At 46.3% G+C, this 17,260-nt stretch overlaps 1 protein-coding gene across 2 annotated transcripts in view; it reads left to right on the top strand.

The window, feature by feature from the left end:
• Positions 1–17,260, top strand: part of LOC137357140 (cell division cycle and apoptosis regulator protein 1-like) — a 135,058-nt gene that overhangs the window by 97,757 nt on the left and 20,041 nt on the right. For both annotated transcript variants that reach the window (XM_068023216.1, XM_068023215.1), the window contains 3 exons: positions 2,244–2,327; positions 7,942–8,142; positions 13,504–13,695. In XM_068023216.1, the coding sequence (XP_067879317.1) occupies positions 2,244–2,327; positions 7,942–8,142; positions 13,504–13,695 (477 nt within the window). The remainder of the gene's footprint in view (positions 1–2,243; positions 2,328–7,941; positions 8,143–13,503; positions 13,696–17,260) is intronic.

Here is a 17,260-nt window from a genome sequence, read left to right as displayed (position 1 = left end):
CTGTACCCCCGTGTTAGACAGTTACAGACCTGTACCCTCCAGTACTGTACCCCAGTGTTTTTCAGTGACGAACATATACCCACCAGCACTGTACCCCAGTGATATACAGTGACAGACCTGTACCCACCAGTACTGTACCCCAGTGATATACAGTGACAGACCTGTCCCCACCAGTACTGTAGCCGCCAGTACTGTACCCCAAAGTTCTCCAGTGACAGACCTGTACCCACCAGTACTGTACCCCAGTGTTATACAGTGACAGACCTATCCCCACCAGTACTGTAGCCGCCAGTACTGTACCCCAAAGATCTCCAGTGACAGACCTGTACACACCAGTACTGTACCCCAGTGTTATACAGTAAATGACTGTGCCCACCAGTAATGTACCCGCCAGTGAAGTACCCCAATGTTATACATTGACCGACCTGTACCCACCAGTACTGTCCCCCAGTGTTATTCAGTGACAGACCTGTACCCACCAGTACTGTATCCCATTCTTATATATTGACAGACCTGTACCCGCCAGTACTGTACCCCAAGGTTCTCCAGTGACAGTCCTGTACCCACCACTACTGTACCCCAGTGTTATACAGTGACAGACCTGTACTCACCAGTACTGTACCCCAAAGTTCTCCAGTGACAGACCTGTACCCACCAGTAATGTACCCGCCAGTGATGTACCCCAATGTTATACATTGACAGACCTGTACCCACCAGTACTGTACCCCAGTGTTATCCAGTGACAGACCTGTACCCGCCAGTGATGTACCCCAATGTTATACAGTGACAGACCTGTACCCAACAGTAATGTACCCGCCAGTGATGTACCCCAATGTTAGACAGTGACCTGTGCCTGTCAGTACTGTACCCCAAAGATCTTCAGTGACAGACCTGTACCCACCAGTACGCTACCCCAAAGATCTTCAGTGACAGACCTGTACCCACCAGTACTGTACCCCAGTGTTATACAGTGACAAACATATACCCACCAGTACTGTACCCCTGTGATATACACTGACCTGTGCCTGCCAGTGCTGTACCCCAAAGATCATCAGTGACAGACCTGTCCCCACCAGTACTTTACCCCAGTGTTATACACTGACAAAATATCATCCTCCAGTGACGCCTGGTACAGGCCAGCACAGGCTCAGTCAGAAGCTACAAGCTTTTCCACATTAAATCCAACCCTGAAAGAGCTTTATTTGGAGCTGAAGCCCTGCATGCATGTTATAGAACTGCACAGTACAGCCCTATGGATTCCTGTAGACATGAGTCCCCTTACTGCAAGAACCTGCTGACGTTTGGTCCTTGCGGCCTCATATTTTCAACATACGGAGTTATCACCTACAGTCTCACAGCTGCTGGCTGAAAGCGTGGCCTTGTCTGACTCGCGTGGGCGTGAGGGTTTAAATAACATTTAACTGGAATGTTGTCCTTTCTTATGGTCCATGTTCCTGCTTCCACAGCAGGCAGTGTGTTCTGCTCGGAGTCAGTCTGGATGTGAGAGAAGCAATGGAGGAATCGGCACCTGAGTCACTTCAGGAGCAATTGGCGATCTCGTTTTGCAGAGGCACCAGGCAGCCAGTGCAGGAAAGGGGAAAAGGATAACCTGGTGCTGCAGACGGAGCTCTTAAGAGTTTGGGGCTGACAGATTGTGACAGTGTAGAGGGAGCTTTACTCTGTACCTAACCCTGTGCTGTACCTGCCCTGGGAGTGTTTGATGTTGCTGTCACATGCCTCAAATGACACGTTGCATTCCCAGACCTTGAAGAGGAAAATTTGAGAAGCGGTGCTGAGCAGGATTGTTTGAAGCATGAGGGAAGAGAGAAGGGGCCAGGTCCATGAAGCAGGTAACAGACAGGGGAGTCAGGGTGATGGGAGGGTCCAGGAAGCAGTCTGATCATTGTGACTGGGGAAAAACATGGAGTTTCGTTCTGCTGTGCCCGATGTCTCAGTCTGAAATTCATGTTAGTTAACCTTTCCTTCGCTGTCTCTTTGGGGTTTACTGCCTACGAATGACCTCCCTCATGTGGGAAAACAATACATGCTCATGCATCTTGGAGACCATGCCTGTCCAAACAATTTCCTTTGTAGGTTAGAGGCACAGTACAGGGTTAAATAGAGGTCTTTTATGTGACTGCTTGATGCATTGATAGTCTGTCCGTGGAACCTGGATAGCAAAAGGAGCTCAGTTGATAATGCTGGCTGCTTGGAATAACGTAACACGTTATTTATCCTTTCAGACTGAAGAGAAGATGGAAGAGCAGGGAGAAGATGCGCTCCCCACCCCAACCCAGTGGAGTAGTCTGGATCTGAAGACAATGAAGGTAAGACCCGCTGTTGTATTTGTGAAGACTTTTCTAACCCCTCCCTCACACTCGTGATCGTGTGTGCGTGCCTACTGGATATACTGTTATGCTCCTCACTGTTCTATTCTCAGTGGAAATCCCTGCTCCAATCCACACTTTCTTTCGCCTGTCGTAGTGTCAGCCGTGGCTCGGTGGGCAGCACTCTCACCTCTGAGTCACAAGGTTCCGGTTTCAGGTCCCACTCCAGGGCTTGAGGACAAAAGTGAAGCCTGACGTTCCAATGCAGTACTAAAGGAGTGTGCCGTCTTTTGGATGAGACATTAAACCAAGACCCCATCTGCTGCTTGGGTAGATGTTAAGGATCTGCTACACTGATTCGAAGAAGATTAGGAGAGTTATCGACGACGCTTCAAAAGTACTTGATTGGCTGTGAAACGCTTTGAGACGTCTGGTGGTTGTGAAAGGCGATATCTAATACAAGTCTTTCTTTGACATCAAAACTGCTATTGTACACACCCAGCAACTGCAGACCCATTAGTTGTGGTCAAGTTTCAGCGGTTTTCTTAAAGGGTAAGGCAGTAGGACAAATTAGATGTCTCTTTCGAAGAGCCAGCACAAGCTTGATGGGCTGAATGGTCACCTTCTGTACTTCAGATTCTTTGATCCTAGCCTGACTGTAAATGTTGAAAACCATTGATAGTAATAATCAGGAAGAAAAGGAAAGAGCATCTGTCTGAAAATATATTGAAAGAATATATGCTTGGAATTGGTAAGCCCGAAAATGGTTATTGTAACAGCTAAGTACAGTTTTATATATCGCCAGCTAATTCCTCGTATTGTTCTGAAATTGCCTGAGGAACCTCACAGAGTGCTGTTGAGGTTTGAGGTCTGTTGAAAATTTCAAAACTGAGATTGCTAGATATTAGTTTGGTGAGGGTACTGAGAGTTAGGAAATCAAGGCAGGTAAATGGAAATAAAATAGAATTCAACCATGTTCTAATTGAATGACAGAACATGCTCAAGGGGATGAATGGCCTCCTCCTGTTCCTGTGTTTTGAGTTACTTTCAAACCAAATTGAGGGCGGAGGGAAGGAAGCCATATGACGATGCACCTTGATTTCCAAAAGGCCACATGTGTGACCTTTTTACAAGCTAAAGTCAGAAAGTATCAAGGGTGAGAGGTGTAGATCAGTAACTGGTCAAAGGGAGAGAGGGGAGAATAGTTGTAAGGAAGCTCAGACATGGTCTTCCTGCTATTCAGAAATGATCTCTGGAATCACTATCTTCTTGTGAAGGAGTTAAATTCTGTGCTACAGCTCGCTTTGACTGCCGGTTCAGACGAAGCAGCCAGCTTCTTCCAGCGAGTTCAAAAGAGTTCACACCCGAGGGTGATGAGTGATAGACGTGCAGTGCCAATAGATGCAAGGTGCTGCATATCACTCTACGTGGGCACAATAGGACTTAGTGGGTGGGGTGAGAGAGAGAACTGAGGCTCTAAGCTGGCATGTCAGTCATCATTCAGGCCAGAAGTAGGATGCTGGGTAATGCTGCCAAAGCTGGTAAGTTCAAATTGCCAAATGTGTGGTGCCCTGGTCAGTCCACACCTGGATTGAACATACGAGGGGCCATCCAGGCCTTGGACATCAGTCGGGCTCACGGGTGAGCTGTGAGGAACAGCTTGACAAGCTTAGACTTGGGTGTCATCTGTGGTTCAGAAGACTTGTCTGAGTCAGAAGGTTGTGGTTCAAGCCCCACTTCAGTAACTTAAGCACAAAATCCACCAGGCGTTCGGGTGCCAGTACTGATGGAGTGCTACACTGTTGGAGGTGTCATCTTTTGGATGAGACTTGAAATTGAGGCCCCTTCAGGTGTGTAAAAGATCCCACAGCTGGTATTCAAAGAAGAAAAGTGTGTTTGCCCCAGGTTCCCTGGCCAACATCACTAAAACAGAATGTCCAGTCATTTAGGAACATAGGAAATAGGAGTAGGCCATTCGGCCCAGATGGCCTGCTCCACCATTCAAACAGATCCTGACTTATCATCGACCTCCATGCCATTTTTCCCCATTATGCCCACACCCCTTGCTGTCGTCAGTATCCCGAAATTTATCGGTTTCTGTCTTGAACATGCTTATTGATCGAGCTTCAACAGCCCTCTGGGGTAGAGAATTCCACAGATTCACCACCCTCTGAGAAGTCTGGTGCACCTCTTTTGCACTCCCTCTATGGCAAGTATATCCTTTTTTAGATAAGGAGACCAAAACTGTACACATTAGTCCAGGTGCAGCCTCACCAAGGCTTTATACAATAGCAGCAATACATCTTTATGCCTGAGTCAAATCCCCTTGCGCTGAAGGCCAACATGCTATTTGTCTTCCTAATTGTTTGCTGCACCTGCATGCTAACTTTTAGTGACTCGTGAACAAGGACACCCAGGTCCCTTTGGACATTAACACTTCCCAATCTCTCACCATTTAAGAAATATTTTGTCTTTTTTTTTACCAAAATGGATCACTTCACATTTCTTCACATCGTATTCCATTTGCCATGTTCTTGTCCATTCTCTTAGCCTGTCTAAATCCCCTTGAAGCCTCCTTGCATCTGCCTCACAATTTACATTCCCACCTAGTTTTGTGTCATCAAATACATTTGGTCCCCACGTATAGATTGTAAACTACTGTGGCCCAAGCACTGATCCTTGCGGTACCCTGCTAGTAACAGCCTGCCATCCTGAGAATGACCCATTTATTCCTACTCTCTGCTGTCTGTCTGTTAACCAATTCTCAATCCATAGCAATCCATTACCCCATATCCCATGTTGCGTAATTTTGTTTACTAACTTCCTGTGTGGGACCTTATTGAAAGCTTTCTGAAATTGAGTTGTACAAAATTATGAGGGGCCTGTATAAAGTTGATGTGAAGGACTTACTTACCTTTACAGAGAGGTCAGTGACTAGGGGGCATAGATTTAAAGTGATTGGTACAAGGATTAGAAGGGAGATGAGGAAAAGTTGTTTCACCCAGAGAGTGGTGGGGGTCTGGAACTCTCTGCCTAAAAGGGTAGTTGAGGCAGAAACCCTCAACTCAGTGAAAAGAAGTCTGGATTTGCACCTCAAGTGCTGTAATCTGCAAGGCTCCGGACCAAATGCTGGAAGGTGGGATTAGAGTCGGTGGAACGTTTTTCAGCCGGCACAGATATGATGGGCCAAGTGGCCTCTTTCTGTGCCTTAAACTTTCGATGATTCTAAATTCCAAATACACCACATCCACTGATTCTCCTTTATCTATGCTTCAAGTAACATCCTCAAAAAACTCTAACGGGTTTCTCAAACATGATTTCCGTTTCCTAAATCCATGTAGACATTGCCCAATCATGTCATTATTTTCCAAGTGTCTGGTTATCACATCCTTTATAATGGATGGTAACATTTTCCCTACTTCTGACATCAAGCTGACAGGTCTGTCGTTCTCCATTTTCTCTCTCGCTTCCTTCTTAAATTGTGGGGTTACATTTGCTACTTTCCAGTCTGCAGAAAACCTTCCAGAATTTATAGAATTTTGAAAGATCACCACCAATGCATCCACTATCTGTATAGCCACCTCCTTCAATACTCATCTGGTCCAAGGGATTTATCAACTTTCAGTTCAGTTAATTTTTCGAGTGCTACCTCTTTATTGATACTAATTACTTTCACTTCCTCATTTTTACAAGTCCCTTGATTCCCTAGTATTTCTGGGAGATTTTCAGTTTCCTCTTTTATGAAGACACACACAAAGTAATTCTTTAGTCTTTGTGCTATTTCCCCATTCTCCATCACAAACTCTCCTGTATCTGCCTGCAATGGCCCCACATTCATCCTTGCGAATCATTTCCTTTTCACATACCGAAAGAAGCTTTTACAGTCCACCTTTATGTTTCCAGCAAGCTGACATTCATAATCTCTTTTCCCTTTTTCAGTTTCTTGGTCCTCCTTTGCTCGATTCTAAATTATTCCCAATCCTTGGGCTGACAACTTTTTCTGGCAACCTGAAAAGTCATTTCCTTTGATCCAATGCAATATTTAACTACTTTTGTTAGCCACAGTTGATTCACCTTTCCTCTTTTTGTTTTTTGTGTCTTAGAGGAATGTATATTTCTTTAAATACGAGACATTGCCTGTCTACCGTCAAATCTTTTAATGCATTTTTCCAATCCAGCATAGCCAAATTGCCCCTCATACCTTCATTGTTTCCTTTGCTCAGATTTAAGACCCTAGTTTCAGAATGAACTATATCTCTTTCAAACTTGATGTAAAATTCTATCATATTGTGGTCATTATTTCCTAATGGCTCCTTTACAGCAAGGTTATTAATTAGCCCTTTCTCATTACAGAATACTAAATCTAATATAGCCCGATCCCCAGTTGGTTCCTCAACATACTGCTGCAGAAACGTATTTCGTACACACTCCAGGAATTCATCCTCCTCAGCATTATTGCTAATTAAGTTTACCCAATCTATATGTCGATTGAAATCGTCCATTATTACTGTATTGCTAATGCTACATGCAGCTCTAATTTACTGATTTTATACCGTGCCAAATATTACCACTACAGTTTGGTGGCGTATAATCAAATCCCACCAATGTTGGCTGCCCCTTGCTGTTTCTTTGCTCCACCCGAACTGATTCGACATCTTGCTCCTTCGATCTAAGATCCCCTCTCAGAAAAGTACTGATCTTGTCCCTTATTAACAGTGCTACCCAACCTCCCTTTGCCTCCACATATCCTTCCTAAATGACGAGGATCCCTGAATATTCAGTTCCCAGTCTTGGTCACCCTGTCACCACGTCTCCGTAATGGCAATTAAATCATACCCATTCATCACATTGCTGTTTGTGGAAGATTGCTGTGTACAAATTGGCTGCCAAGTTTCCTACATTGCAACAGTAATTACACTTCAAAAATACTTAATTGGCTGTGAACAGCTTTGGTATGTCCTGAGGCTGTGAAAGGTAGTGTATAAATGCAAATCTTGTCTTTAGTCTTGGAAAGCTTTGTCTCAGAATTTATAAAAGACTTTGTGCAACAGAGAGAGAAGTCTGGTCCATTACTTGAATATACCAACGCAGTAAGACCAGGAGCCTCAAGTTTAGACAGAGGTCAGGAGATGTACCTTTATGCTGAAGGCGATCAACAGACTTGAAAATCCAAGCTCATTATCTAATTACCATTTCCTGATTTTTTTCTCAACCTTCCTCCTACTTCTCCCAACCTTGGTGCCTTGGTTCTTTGCCTAGGTTTCCAAGCCAAACAGTGTGTATTGAACATTGGTTGAGGCTCTGTACAGGCATTGCTGTAGGGGCAAGTTGATTAAAGTTTGTATAAAAGCAAAATACTGCGGATGCTGGAAATCTGAAATAAAAACAAGAAATGCTGGAATCACTCAGCAGGTCTGGCAGCATCTGTGGAAAGAGAAGCAGAGTTAACTGCAGTTCCGAAGAAGGGTCACTGACCCGAAACGTTAACTCTGCTTCTCTTTCCACAGATGCTGCCAGACCTGCTGAGTGATTCCAGCATTTCTTGTTTTTGATTAAAGTTTGTGCTGTCCCAGATTAAACCAGTGGGCTATGACAGGTTTTACTATCCTTTTAGGTGGAAGACTTCCGCAGAGAGCTGAAAGCAAGGAATCTGAACTTCAAGGGGACAAAGGCTCAGCTTGTGAACCGCCTGGAGAAAGAGCTGGAGGAGGAGGCAGCAAAGGAAGAGATAGAGAAGGATGAAACGGTGGTCCAGAAGGAGGAAGAAATCGAAGCTGCGGAGGAAAAAAGTTCCACCATGGAGGAGCAGAAAGAGGTGAGAATATTAAATGGCTTGGGATACAGGGCACAATTTCAAAATTTGCAGATGACACACAACTTAGAAGACGAATCAGCCTGAGGAAGCAGTAATACAGTCTGGTGGAATGGGCTGACCTGTGGCAAATGAAATTGAACACAGAAAAGTGTTGATACATTTTGGTTGGAAGCATGAGGACAAATAGTACGGGCTAAATGGTACAATTTTATAGGGGCTGCAAGAACACAGAAACTTTAAAGGGGATCAAAGGGGTAAATTTTTCACACAAGGAATAGTGGGTATCTGCAATGAGCTGCCAGAGGAGGTGGTGGAGGCAGGGACAGTAGCGACATTTAAGAGGCATCTGGACAGGTACTTGAATGAGAAAGGCATAGAGGGATATGGAATTAATGCAGGCAGGTGGGTTTAGTACAGATAGGCATTATGGTCGGCATGGACGCTGTGGGCCGAAGGGCCTGTTTCTGTGCTGTACGACTATGACTCTATGACATTGGGGGTGATGGTGCAGACCTAAAGGGGCTACAAAGGGATATAGATAGATTAAGTGTGTGGGCAAAGAGCTGGCAAATAGAGTATAATGTGGGAAAGTGTGAAGTTGCCCACTTTGGCAGGAAGAATGAAAAAGAAACATATTATCTAAATGGTGAGAGATTGCAGAGCTCTGAGATGCAGAGGGATCGCAAAAGGTTAGTACGCAGGTACAGCTCGTAATTAGGAAAGCTAATAGAATGTTATCGTTTATTGCGAGGGGAATTGAATCCAAAAGTAGGGAGGTTATGCTTCAGTTATCCAGGGCATTGCTGAGACCACATCTGGAGTACTGTGTACAGTATTGGTCTCCTTATTTAGGGAAGTATGTCAATGCGTTGGAGGCAGTACAGAGAAGGTTTACTAGACTAATACCTGGAATGGGCGGGCTGTCTTACGAGATTAAATTGGACCGGCTCGGCTTGTATCCGCTGTAATTTAGAAGAGGAAGCGGCAACTTTATTGCAACATACAAGATCCTGAGGGGTCTTGACAGGGTGGATGTGGAAAGGATGTTTCTTCTTATGGGAGAATCTAGAACTAGGGGTCACTGTTTAAAAATAAGCGGTCGCCCATTTAAGACAGCGATGAGAAGAAATATTTTCTCTCAGAGGGCTGTGGGTCTTTGGAATTCTCTTCCTCAAAAGGCAGTGGAAGCAGAGTCTTTGGATATTTTTAAGACAGAGGTAGATAGATTTTTGATAAGCAAGGGGGTGGAAGGTTATCGGTGGTGGGTGGAAATGTGGAGTAATCAGTTCAGCCATGAACTTATTGAATGGCGGAGCAGGCTCGAAGGGCCGAGTAGCCTACTCCTAATGCGTATATTCGTATGTAGAAATCTTGCAAGGTGGCAGGATAGGTTACCAAAGTAGTTGATAAAGCATGTGGGATCTGGGCTTTACAAGTAGAGGCATCGAGATAAAAGCCAGCGAAACATTCATCAAACACTCATTCAGCCTCAGCTGGAGTATTGTGCCCAGTTTTGTGCACCACCCTTGAGCAGGGAAGTCAATGCCTTCGAGAGGGTTCAGGAATTCGTGGAATGGTTCCAGGGATGAGTCATTACAGTTACTGAGATAGGCTGGAGAGCAGAGAAGGCCAAGAGGAAATTTGTCAGGTGATTAAAATCATTAAGGGTTGAGATAGAATAAACTAAGGAGCGGGATAGATTTTTGAAATCTCAGGGAGTCGAGGGTTATGCAGAGCAGGCCCGAAAGAGGAGTTGAGGCCTGGGACAGATCAGCCATGATCTTATTGAATGGCGGGGCAGGCTCGAGGGGCTGAATGGCCGACTCCTGCAACTACTTGTGTAAGACAAACTGTTTCCAGTGTCTGAAAGGCCATTAAGCAGAGAACACAGATTTAAGGTGATTGGCAAAAGAACCAGAGATAATACGAGCAAATACTGTTTTAGTGGAATGAATGCTTAGGATTTGAAAAGTTTTAGCTGATAGGGCGTTGGAAATATTTGGATAAAAGGAGAAAAAATGGCAGGGATATGAGGGAAGAGCAGGGGAGTTGGATTAACTTGGAAAGAGCTGGCGCAGATTCGATGGGCAGAATGGAGTCCTTCTGTGCTTCCACAAATAAGTCAGCCAAGAAGCTGGGCACAGGGCGGGCGGGAACTTTCTGCAGAGCAAGATGGATGTTCTGGTTGGATGACAGACATCCTGCTTGGCGAATCCGATGTTGGCACTGCATACAGTGCATGATGTGCTGATTCAGCATTGCTCCTTTCAGAAGGTGTGATGTTCATTCACACAGCCAGTGGTACTGTTGACAGCCTCTGCAATCCTGCACTTGGCTTTTGCTGACTGTCTCATTCATCTCCTTATGTCTCTCTCTCTCTCGGCTTGCCCTCCTCGCCTCCCTCCGCCCTCCTCGCCTCCCTCCACCCTCCTCGCCTCCCTCCTGGCCCCCCTGCCTCCCTCCTGGCCCCCCTGCCTCCCTCCTGGCCCCCCTGCCTCCCTCCCGGCCCCCCCGCTCCCCCCTTCGTCCCGCCCCCCTCCCCCTTCCTTGCCCTGCTCTCACCGCCCTGTTTGTCGATGCCCTTCTACTCTTGAAAGCTCATCAAGTGTCCCGTTCTCCAACAAGCCAATGCTTGAAGCATGCGCATGCCGGGGGGACAGCTGTGTGGCGCAGTGGTTAGCACCGCAGCCTCACAGCTCATGCGACCCGGGTTTAATTCTGGGTACTGCCTGTGCAGAGTTTGCAACTTCTGCGTGTGACCGTGTGGGTTTTCTCCAGGCGCTCTGGTTTCCTTGCACAGCCAAAGACTAGCAGGTTGAGAGGTAGATTGGCCATTGTAAATTGCTCCCAGTGTAGGTAGGTGGTAGCAGAATTGAGGGAAGGTGGGGATGTGGTAGGGAATATGGGATTAATGTAAGATTAGTATAAATGGGTGGTTGATGGTCGGCACAGACTCGGTGGGCCGAAGGGCCTGTTTCAGTGCTCTATGTTTCTCTATGACTCATGCAGCCACTTTTGCCCCGAGGCAGCAGTGCAGGAACCTGCAGCAGGCTCAGTTCTTGCACTTCAAGCTGACTCCAGATTGTTTTTATAGCATACATTTCACCAGGGGTTAAAGTAGGCAAGTGAACTGAAAACATCCCTGCAGGACAGCACTTCTCAGAGAGAGCCATTACGCTGGTTCCACAGAACAGAGTCGTTGCAGTATTGACAGGAGCCTCTGCCCACTGACTTGTTTTCCTTCCTCGTGCCTTGTGAGCAGACGAGCTTCAATTGCGGATGCAAGAAGCTTGTGGGGTTGAAATCCTGAAAGGGGCTGCAGAGGGGCAGTGTGGGGTAGTGAGATTGCTTTGGATTATACCAGCCATGAGGCAGCACAGACATGAAGGGCTAAGTGGCTGCCCACAGTGCTGTAAACATCTCGACATCAAGCTGCGAGTTCTCAGTGATGGTCTAATGTCGGCTGTGACTACGTTGGGACAACCGTGTGGCCAGAAAAAGAGTTAATGTCATGGAACAGAATGCAGATGGAGTGCTAAATAGTTGTAGCGAAAGACAAAGCATGAGTCCAGAGAGAGTGCTAATGGCAGAATAATGAACAGCTCTGTAAAAAAGCAAAAACATGAGAAATAAGTTTTAGTCGAGCACATGGTTAAAAAATTCCCCCACACTGTGGTTGACAGGCCCCTCAACTGTGTCCGACCCATTTCCCACACTTTTGCCCTCAGTTTCCCCTCCCTCCCAGACCTGTGACAGGGTTCCCCTTGTCCTCACTTTCCACCCACCAACCTCCAGATCCAAATGATATCCTCCGCCTTTTCTGGAATCTCCAATGTGATGCCACTACCCAACACATCTTCCCCACCTCTCCACTGTCAGCATTCCGAAAGGGTCATTCCCTTTGCAACCCTGGTCCACTCCTCCATAACCCCTGACACCTTCCCACAGCATCTTCCCGTGCAATTGCAGGAGGTGTAATACCTGCCCTTTTACCTCCTCTCTCCTCGCTATCCAAGGCCCCAAACACTCCTTCCAGGTGAAGCAGCGATTTTCTTGTACTTCTTTCAATTTACTATACTGCATTCGCTGCTCACAGTGCGGTCTCCTCTACAGTGGGGAGACCGCTTTGCAGAACATCTCGTCCGGTCCGCAAGCATGATCCCGAGTTTCCAGTTGCTTGCCATTTTAATTCACCACCATGTTCTCATGCCCACGTTTCTGTCCTTGGTCTGCTGCAGTGTTCCAGTGAACATCAACACAAGCTCGAGGAGCAGCATCTCATCTTCCAATTAAGCACTCTACAGCCTTCTGGACTCAATGTTGAGTTCAATAATTTCAGACTATGAGCCCCATTATTTTTTATTTCGAATCATAGTCACAGAGAGATACAGCACTGAAACAGGCCCTTCGGCCCACCAAGTCTGTGCCAACCATCAACCACCCATTTATACTAATCCTACATTAATCTCATTCCCTACCACATCCCCACAATTCTCCTACCGCCTACCTACACGAGGGCCAATTTATCTATCAACCTGCTCGGCTGAAACTTATTTCTCATGTTTTTGCTTTTATAGAGAGCTGTTCATTATTCTGCCATTAGCACTCTCTCTGGACTCATGCTTTGTCTTCAGCTACAACTATTGAGCACTCCATTTGCATTCTGTTCCATGACAATCTCTCTCATTTAATTTAGCCCCCCTCTGTCCTATCACAGCCCTTACTTCTTGTTCTTCTTCCCCACCTTCCCCACCCTCCATCTTTTCACTTGCTAAAAGACTGTTACATTTCTCTTTTGCCAGTTCTGATGAAGGGTCACAGACCTGAAAGTTTAACTCTGTTTCTCTGTACACAGATCCTGCCAGACCTGCTGGCACTGTCTGTTCTCACTTCAGAGTTCCAGCATCCGCAGTATTTTGCACTTAGCTTGGTGAGGGCGTGCAGCTTCCTGATCTGATGGAAATAAATGGATGTAAAAGTAAATTATATGCACTTAACTTTTCAATCAACATATTGGTCTATCAGTTGTCCTCAGCTTTCTAAAGACAGCTCATAACTGGGTCAGTACAATTCATTTTGATTGTGTTGCAAATTCTTTTGCGAAGCTGTGTTAGGAACTCGAGAACAGGAGGAGGCCATACACCATCTCCATCCTGTTCTCTCATTCAGTTAAATGAGGCTGATCTTACTCTTACCAATATTTACTCATCTTGGTCAGTAATCCTTCATGCCCTCACTAACAAAAAATGTCTAGCTCTGTTCAGGTTATCTCACACACAGATTTCATTGAGATGGTGATTCAGTTACACTGGTTCACTTGTGCTTTGCTAACCTGACTGAGTGTTGTTCCACTTTGTACAGGATGTGGAGGGGAAGCAGCCCGAAGACCCTGCCGTCCCACCAAAGGAAGAGCCTCGCTGCCCCCTGCCAGCCGAGCCCGCTGTGATTGTACGTCCCAACCGCTCCGCCATGGGGGGTAATTTTGGCTGTGCTGTGTTGTCTCTGAGCACACTGAGAAGCTACCGCAACGATGCCAAGGGCCATTCCTTTGAGGTACTGGTTTGTATGATCGACATCCTGCAGAAATAAAACAGAAGTTGTTTAGCAATTCAGCCATCTAACGTTGGCAGTGGGTCACATGGAATCAGAATGGTTACAGCACAGAAGGAGGCCGCTCAGCCTCTCGTGTCTGTGCAGGCTCTCCACAAGAGCAACCCACCTAGTCTCTCTCTGCACCTTTTCCCTGTAGCCCTGCAAATATTTCTCTTCAGATAATTATCCAATTCCCTTTGAAGGCCTCGATTGAACCTGCCTCCACCTCACTCAGGCAGAGCATTCCATTTACTCACTGCGTAAAAAAGTTCTTCCTATCACCTTTAATCGGTGTCCTCTGATACTGAAGCTTTCCACCAATGGGAACAGTTTCTCCATATCTACTCTGTCCAGTCCCTTCATGGTTTTGAAAACCTCTATCAAATCTCCTCTTAATATTCTACAATGAGAACGGCCCCAACTTAGAGTCACGGAGTCATACAGCATCGAAATGGGCCCTTCGGCCCACCGCGTCCATGCTGACCATAATGCCCATCTATACTAATCCCACCTGACTGCATTAATTCCATATCCCTCTATGCCTTGCTCATTCAAGTACCTGTCCAGATGCCTCTTAAATGTCGCGACTGTTCCTGCCTCCACCACCACCTCAGGCAGCTCATTCCAGATACCCACTATTCTTTGTGCGAAAAATTTACTCCTATGATCCCCTTTAAACCTCCTCCCTCTCACCTTAAATCTGTGCCCTCTAGTTTTAGTCACCCCTACCATGGAAAACTGTGGCTATCTACCCTATCTATGCCTCTCATTTTTTTATAAACCTCTATCATGTCCCCTCTCAGCCTCCTTCGCTCCAGGGAAAGCAGACCCAGCCTATCCAATCTCTCTTTATAACTCAAGCCTTCCAAACCAGGCAACATCCATGTGAATCTTTTCTGCACCCTCTCTAGCTTAATCACGTCTTTCCTGTTGTGCGGCGACCAGAACTGCACACAGTGCTCCAAATGTGGCCAAACCAACGTTATGTGCAACTATAACATGATGTCCCAACTCTTGTACTCAATGCCTCGGCCGATGAAGGCAGGCATGCCATACGCCGCCTTCACCACCCTGTCTACCTGTGTTGCCACTTTCAGGGAACTTGCACCCCAAGGTCTCTCTGCTCAACAACACTCCCCAGGGCCCTGCCTTTGTCCTGCCCTGGTTTAACTTCCCAAAATGCATCACTTCACACTTGTCTGCATTAAATTCCATTTGCCACTCCCTTGCCCGCTTTCCCAGTTGATCTATATCCTGTTGTAACCTTAGACAACCTTCTTCACTGTCAACTATACCACCAATTTTGGTGTCATCTGCAAACTTACTAATCATGCCCCTTACATTCACATCCAAGTCATTAATATATATGACAATCAAGAGAGGGCCCAGCACCGATCCCTGCGGCACACCACTGGTCACCAGCCTCCAATCTGAAAAACAACTCTCCACTACCACCCTCTACCTCCTATCACCAAGCCAATTTTGTATCCATTTGGCTAGCTCACCCTGGATCCCATATGTTCGAACCTTCTGGACCAGCCTACCATGCGGGACCTTGTCAAAGGCCTTGCTCAAGTTCATGTCGACACCGTCCATCGCCCTGCCCTCGTCAATCCTCTTGGTCACCTCCTCGAAAAACTCAATCAAATTCGTGAGACATGATTTCCCATTCACAAAGCCATGCTGACTGTCATTAATCAGACCATGCCTTTCCAGATGCATATAAATTCTGTCTCTCAGAATCCCTTCCAATAACTTTCCCACCACTGATGTAAGGCTCATTGGCCTGTAGTTCCCTGGCTTATCCCTGCTACCCTTCTTAAATAAACGCACAACAGTAGCTATCCTGCAGTCTTCCGGTACCTCACCTGTGGCTAACGATGATACAAAAATCACTGCCAGGGCCCCAGCAATCTCCTCCCTTGCTTCCCATAGCATCCTAGGATACACCTGGTCAGGCCCTGGGGATTTATCCACCTTAATTCACTTCAAAACCTCCAACACCACCTCCTTTGTAATGTTGATATGCTCCAAGATATCGCTGTTCCCTCCCTTGAACTCACTAGCTTCCATGAACTTCTCCACGGCAAATACGGATGAGAAATATTCATTTAAGACCTCGCCCATTTCCCGTGGCTCCACACATAGATTGCCACACTGATCCTTAAGGGGACCTACTCTCTCCCTAGCTACCCTTTTACTCTTAATATACTTATAGAATCTTTTAGGATTCTCCTTTATCTTATCTGCCAGGGAAATCTCATGGCCCCTTTTCGCCCTCCTAATTTCCTTCTTGAGTGTAGTCCTACATCCCCTCTACTCCTCGAGGGACTCGCTCGATCCCAGATGCCTGGACCTGACATATGCCTCCTTCTTTGTTCTGACCAGACCATCAATATCCCTCGTCAACCAAGGTTCCCGAAACTTGCCAGCCTTGTCCTTCCATCTAACAGGAACATGCCAGCACTGAACTCTTCCTATCTCACTTGTAAAAGCCTCTCACTTGCCAGACGTCCCTTTACCTGTAAATAGCCTCTCCCATTAAACTTTTGAGAATTCCTGTCTGATGCCATCGAAATTAGCCTTTCCCCAATTTAGGATTTCAACCTGAGACCTGTCCTATCCTTTTCCATAACTATCTTGAAGCTAATAGAGTTATGGTCACTGGTCCCAAAGTGCTCCCCCACTGACACATCAACCACCTGCCCAGCCTCATTTCCTAAGAGGAGGTCGAGTGTAGCCTCTTCTCTAGTAGGGCCATCCACATACTGCTTCAGAAAACTATCCTGGACATACTTAACAAATTCTTCTCCATCTGATCCCTTAGCACTAAGGCAGTCCCAGTCAATATTAGGGAAGTTAAAATCACCGACTATTACAATCCTATAATTCCTACACCTATCTGTGATTTCCCTACATATATGCTCCTCCACTTCCCTCTGACTAGTGGGGGGCCTATAGTATAATCCCATCAAAGTGATCACCCCTTTCTTATTTCTAAGTTCTACCCATATGGCCTCGCTGGACATTCCCCCCGGGATATCCTCTCTAAGTACTGCAGTGATGTCCCCTCTAATCAATAGTGCAACTCCCCCTCCTCTCTGACCTCCACCTCTGTCACGCCGGAAGAATCGGTACCCCAGAACATTGAGCTGTCAGTCCTGCCCATCCCTGAACCACGTTTCCGTAATAGCTATAATGTCACAATCCCATGTACCGATCCATGCTCTGCGTTCATCTGCCTTATCTGTAAGGCTTCTTGCATTAAAGTAAATGCAGTTTAGCCTACCAGACCTTCCACGCTCCCTGTCCTGCCCGTGCCCGGCCTGCCTACTGGACTTGCTTGCTTTAACCTCTACATTTGCCTCAACTATCTCATCTGAGAGACTACTACTTTGGGTCCCACCCCCCGGCAAGACTAGTTCAAACCCTCCCGAGTAGTACGAGCAAACCTCCCTGCAAGGATATTGGTCAGCTTCCAGTTTCGATGCAACCCGTCCTTCTTGTACAGGTCACCTCTGCACCA

This window comes from Heterodontus francisci, chromosome 47 (assembly GCF_036365525.1).
Source record: "Heterodontus francisci isolate sHetFra1 chromosome 47, sHetFra1.hap1, whole genome shotgun sequence".
In the NCBI taxonomy this organism is placed as follows: Eukaryota; Metazoa; Chordata; class Chondrichthyes; order Heterodontiformes; family Heterodontidae; genus Heterodontus; species Heterodontus francisci.
This window is presented reverse-complemented; position numbering and strand designations above follow the sequence as displayed.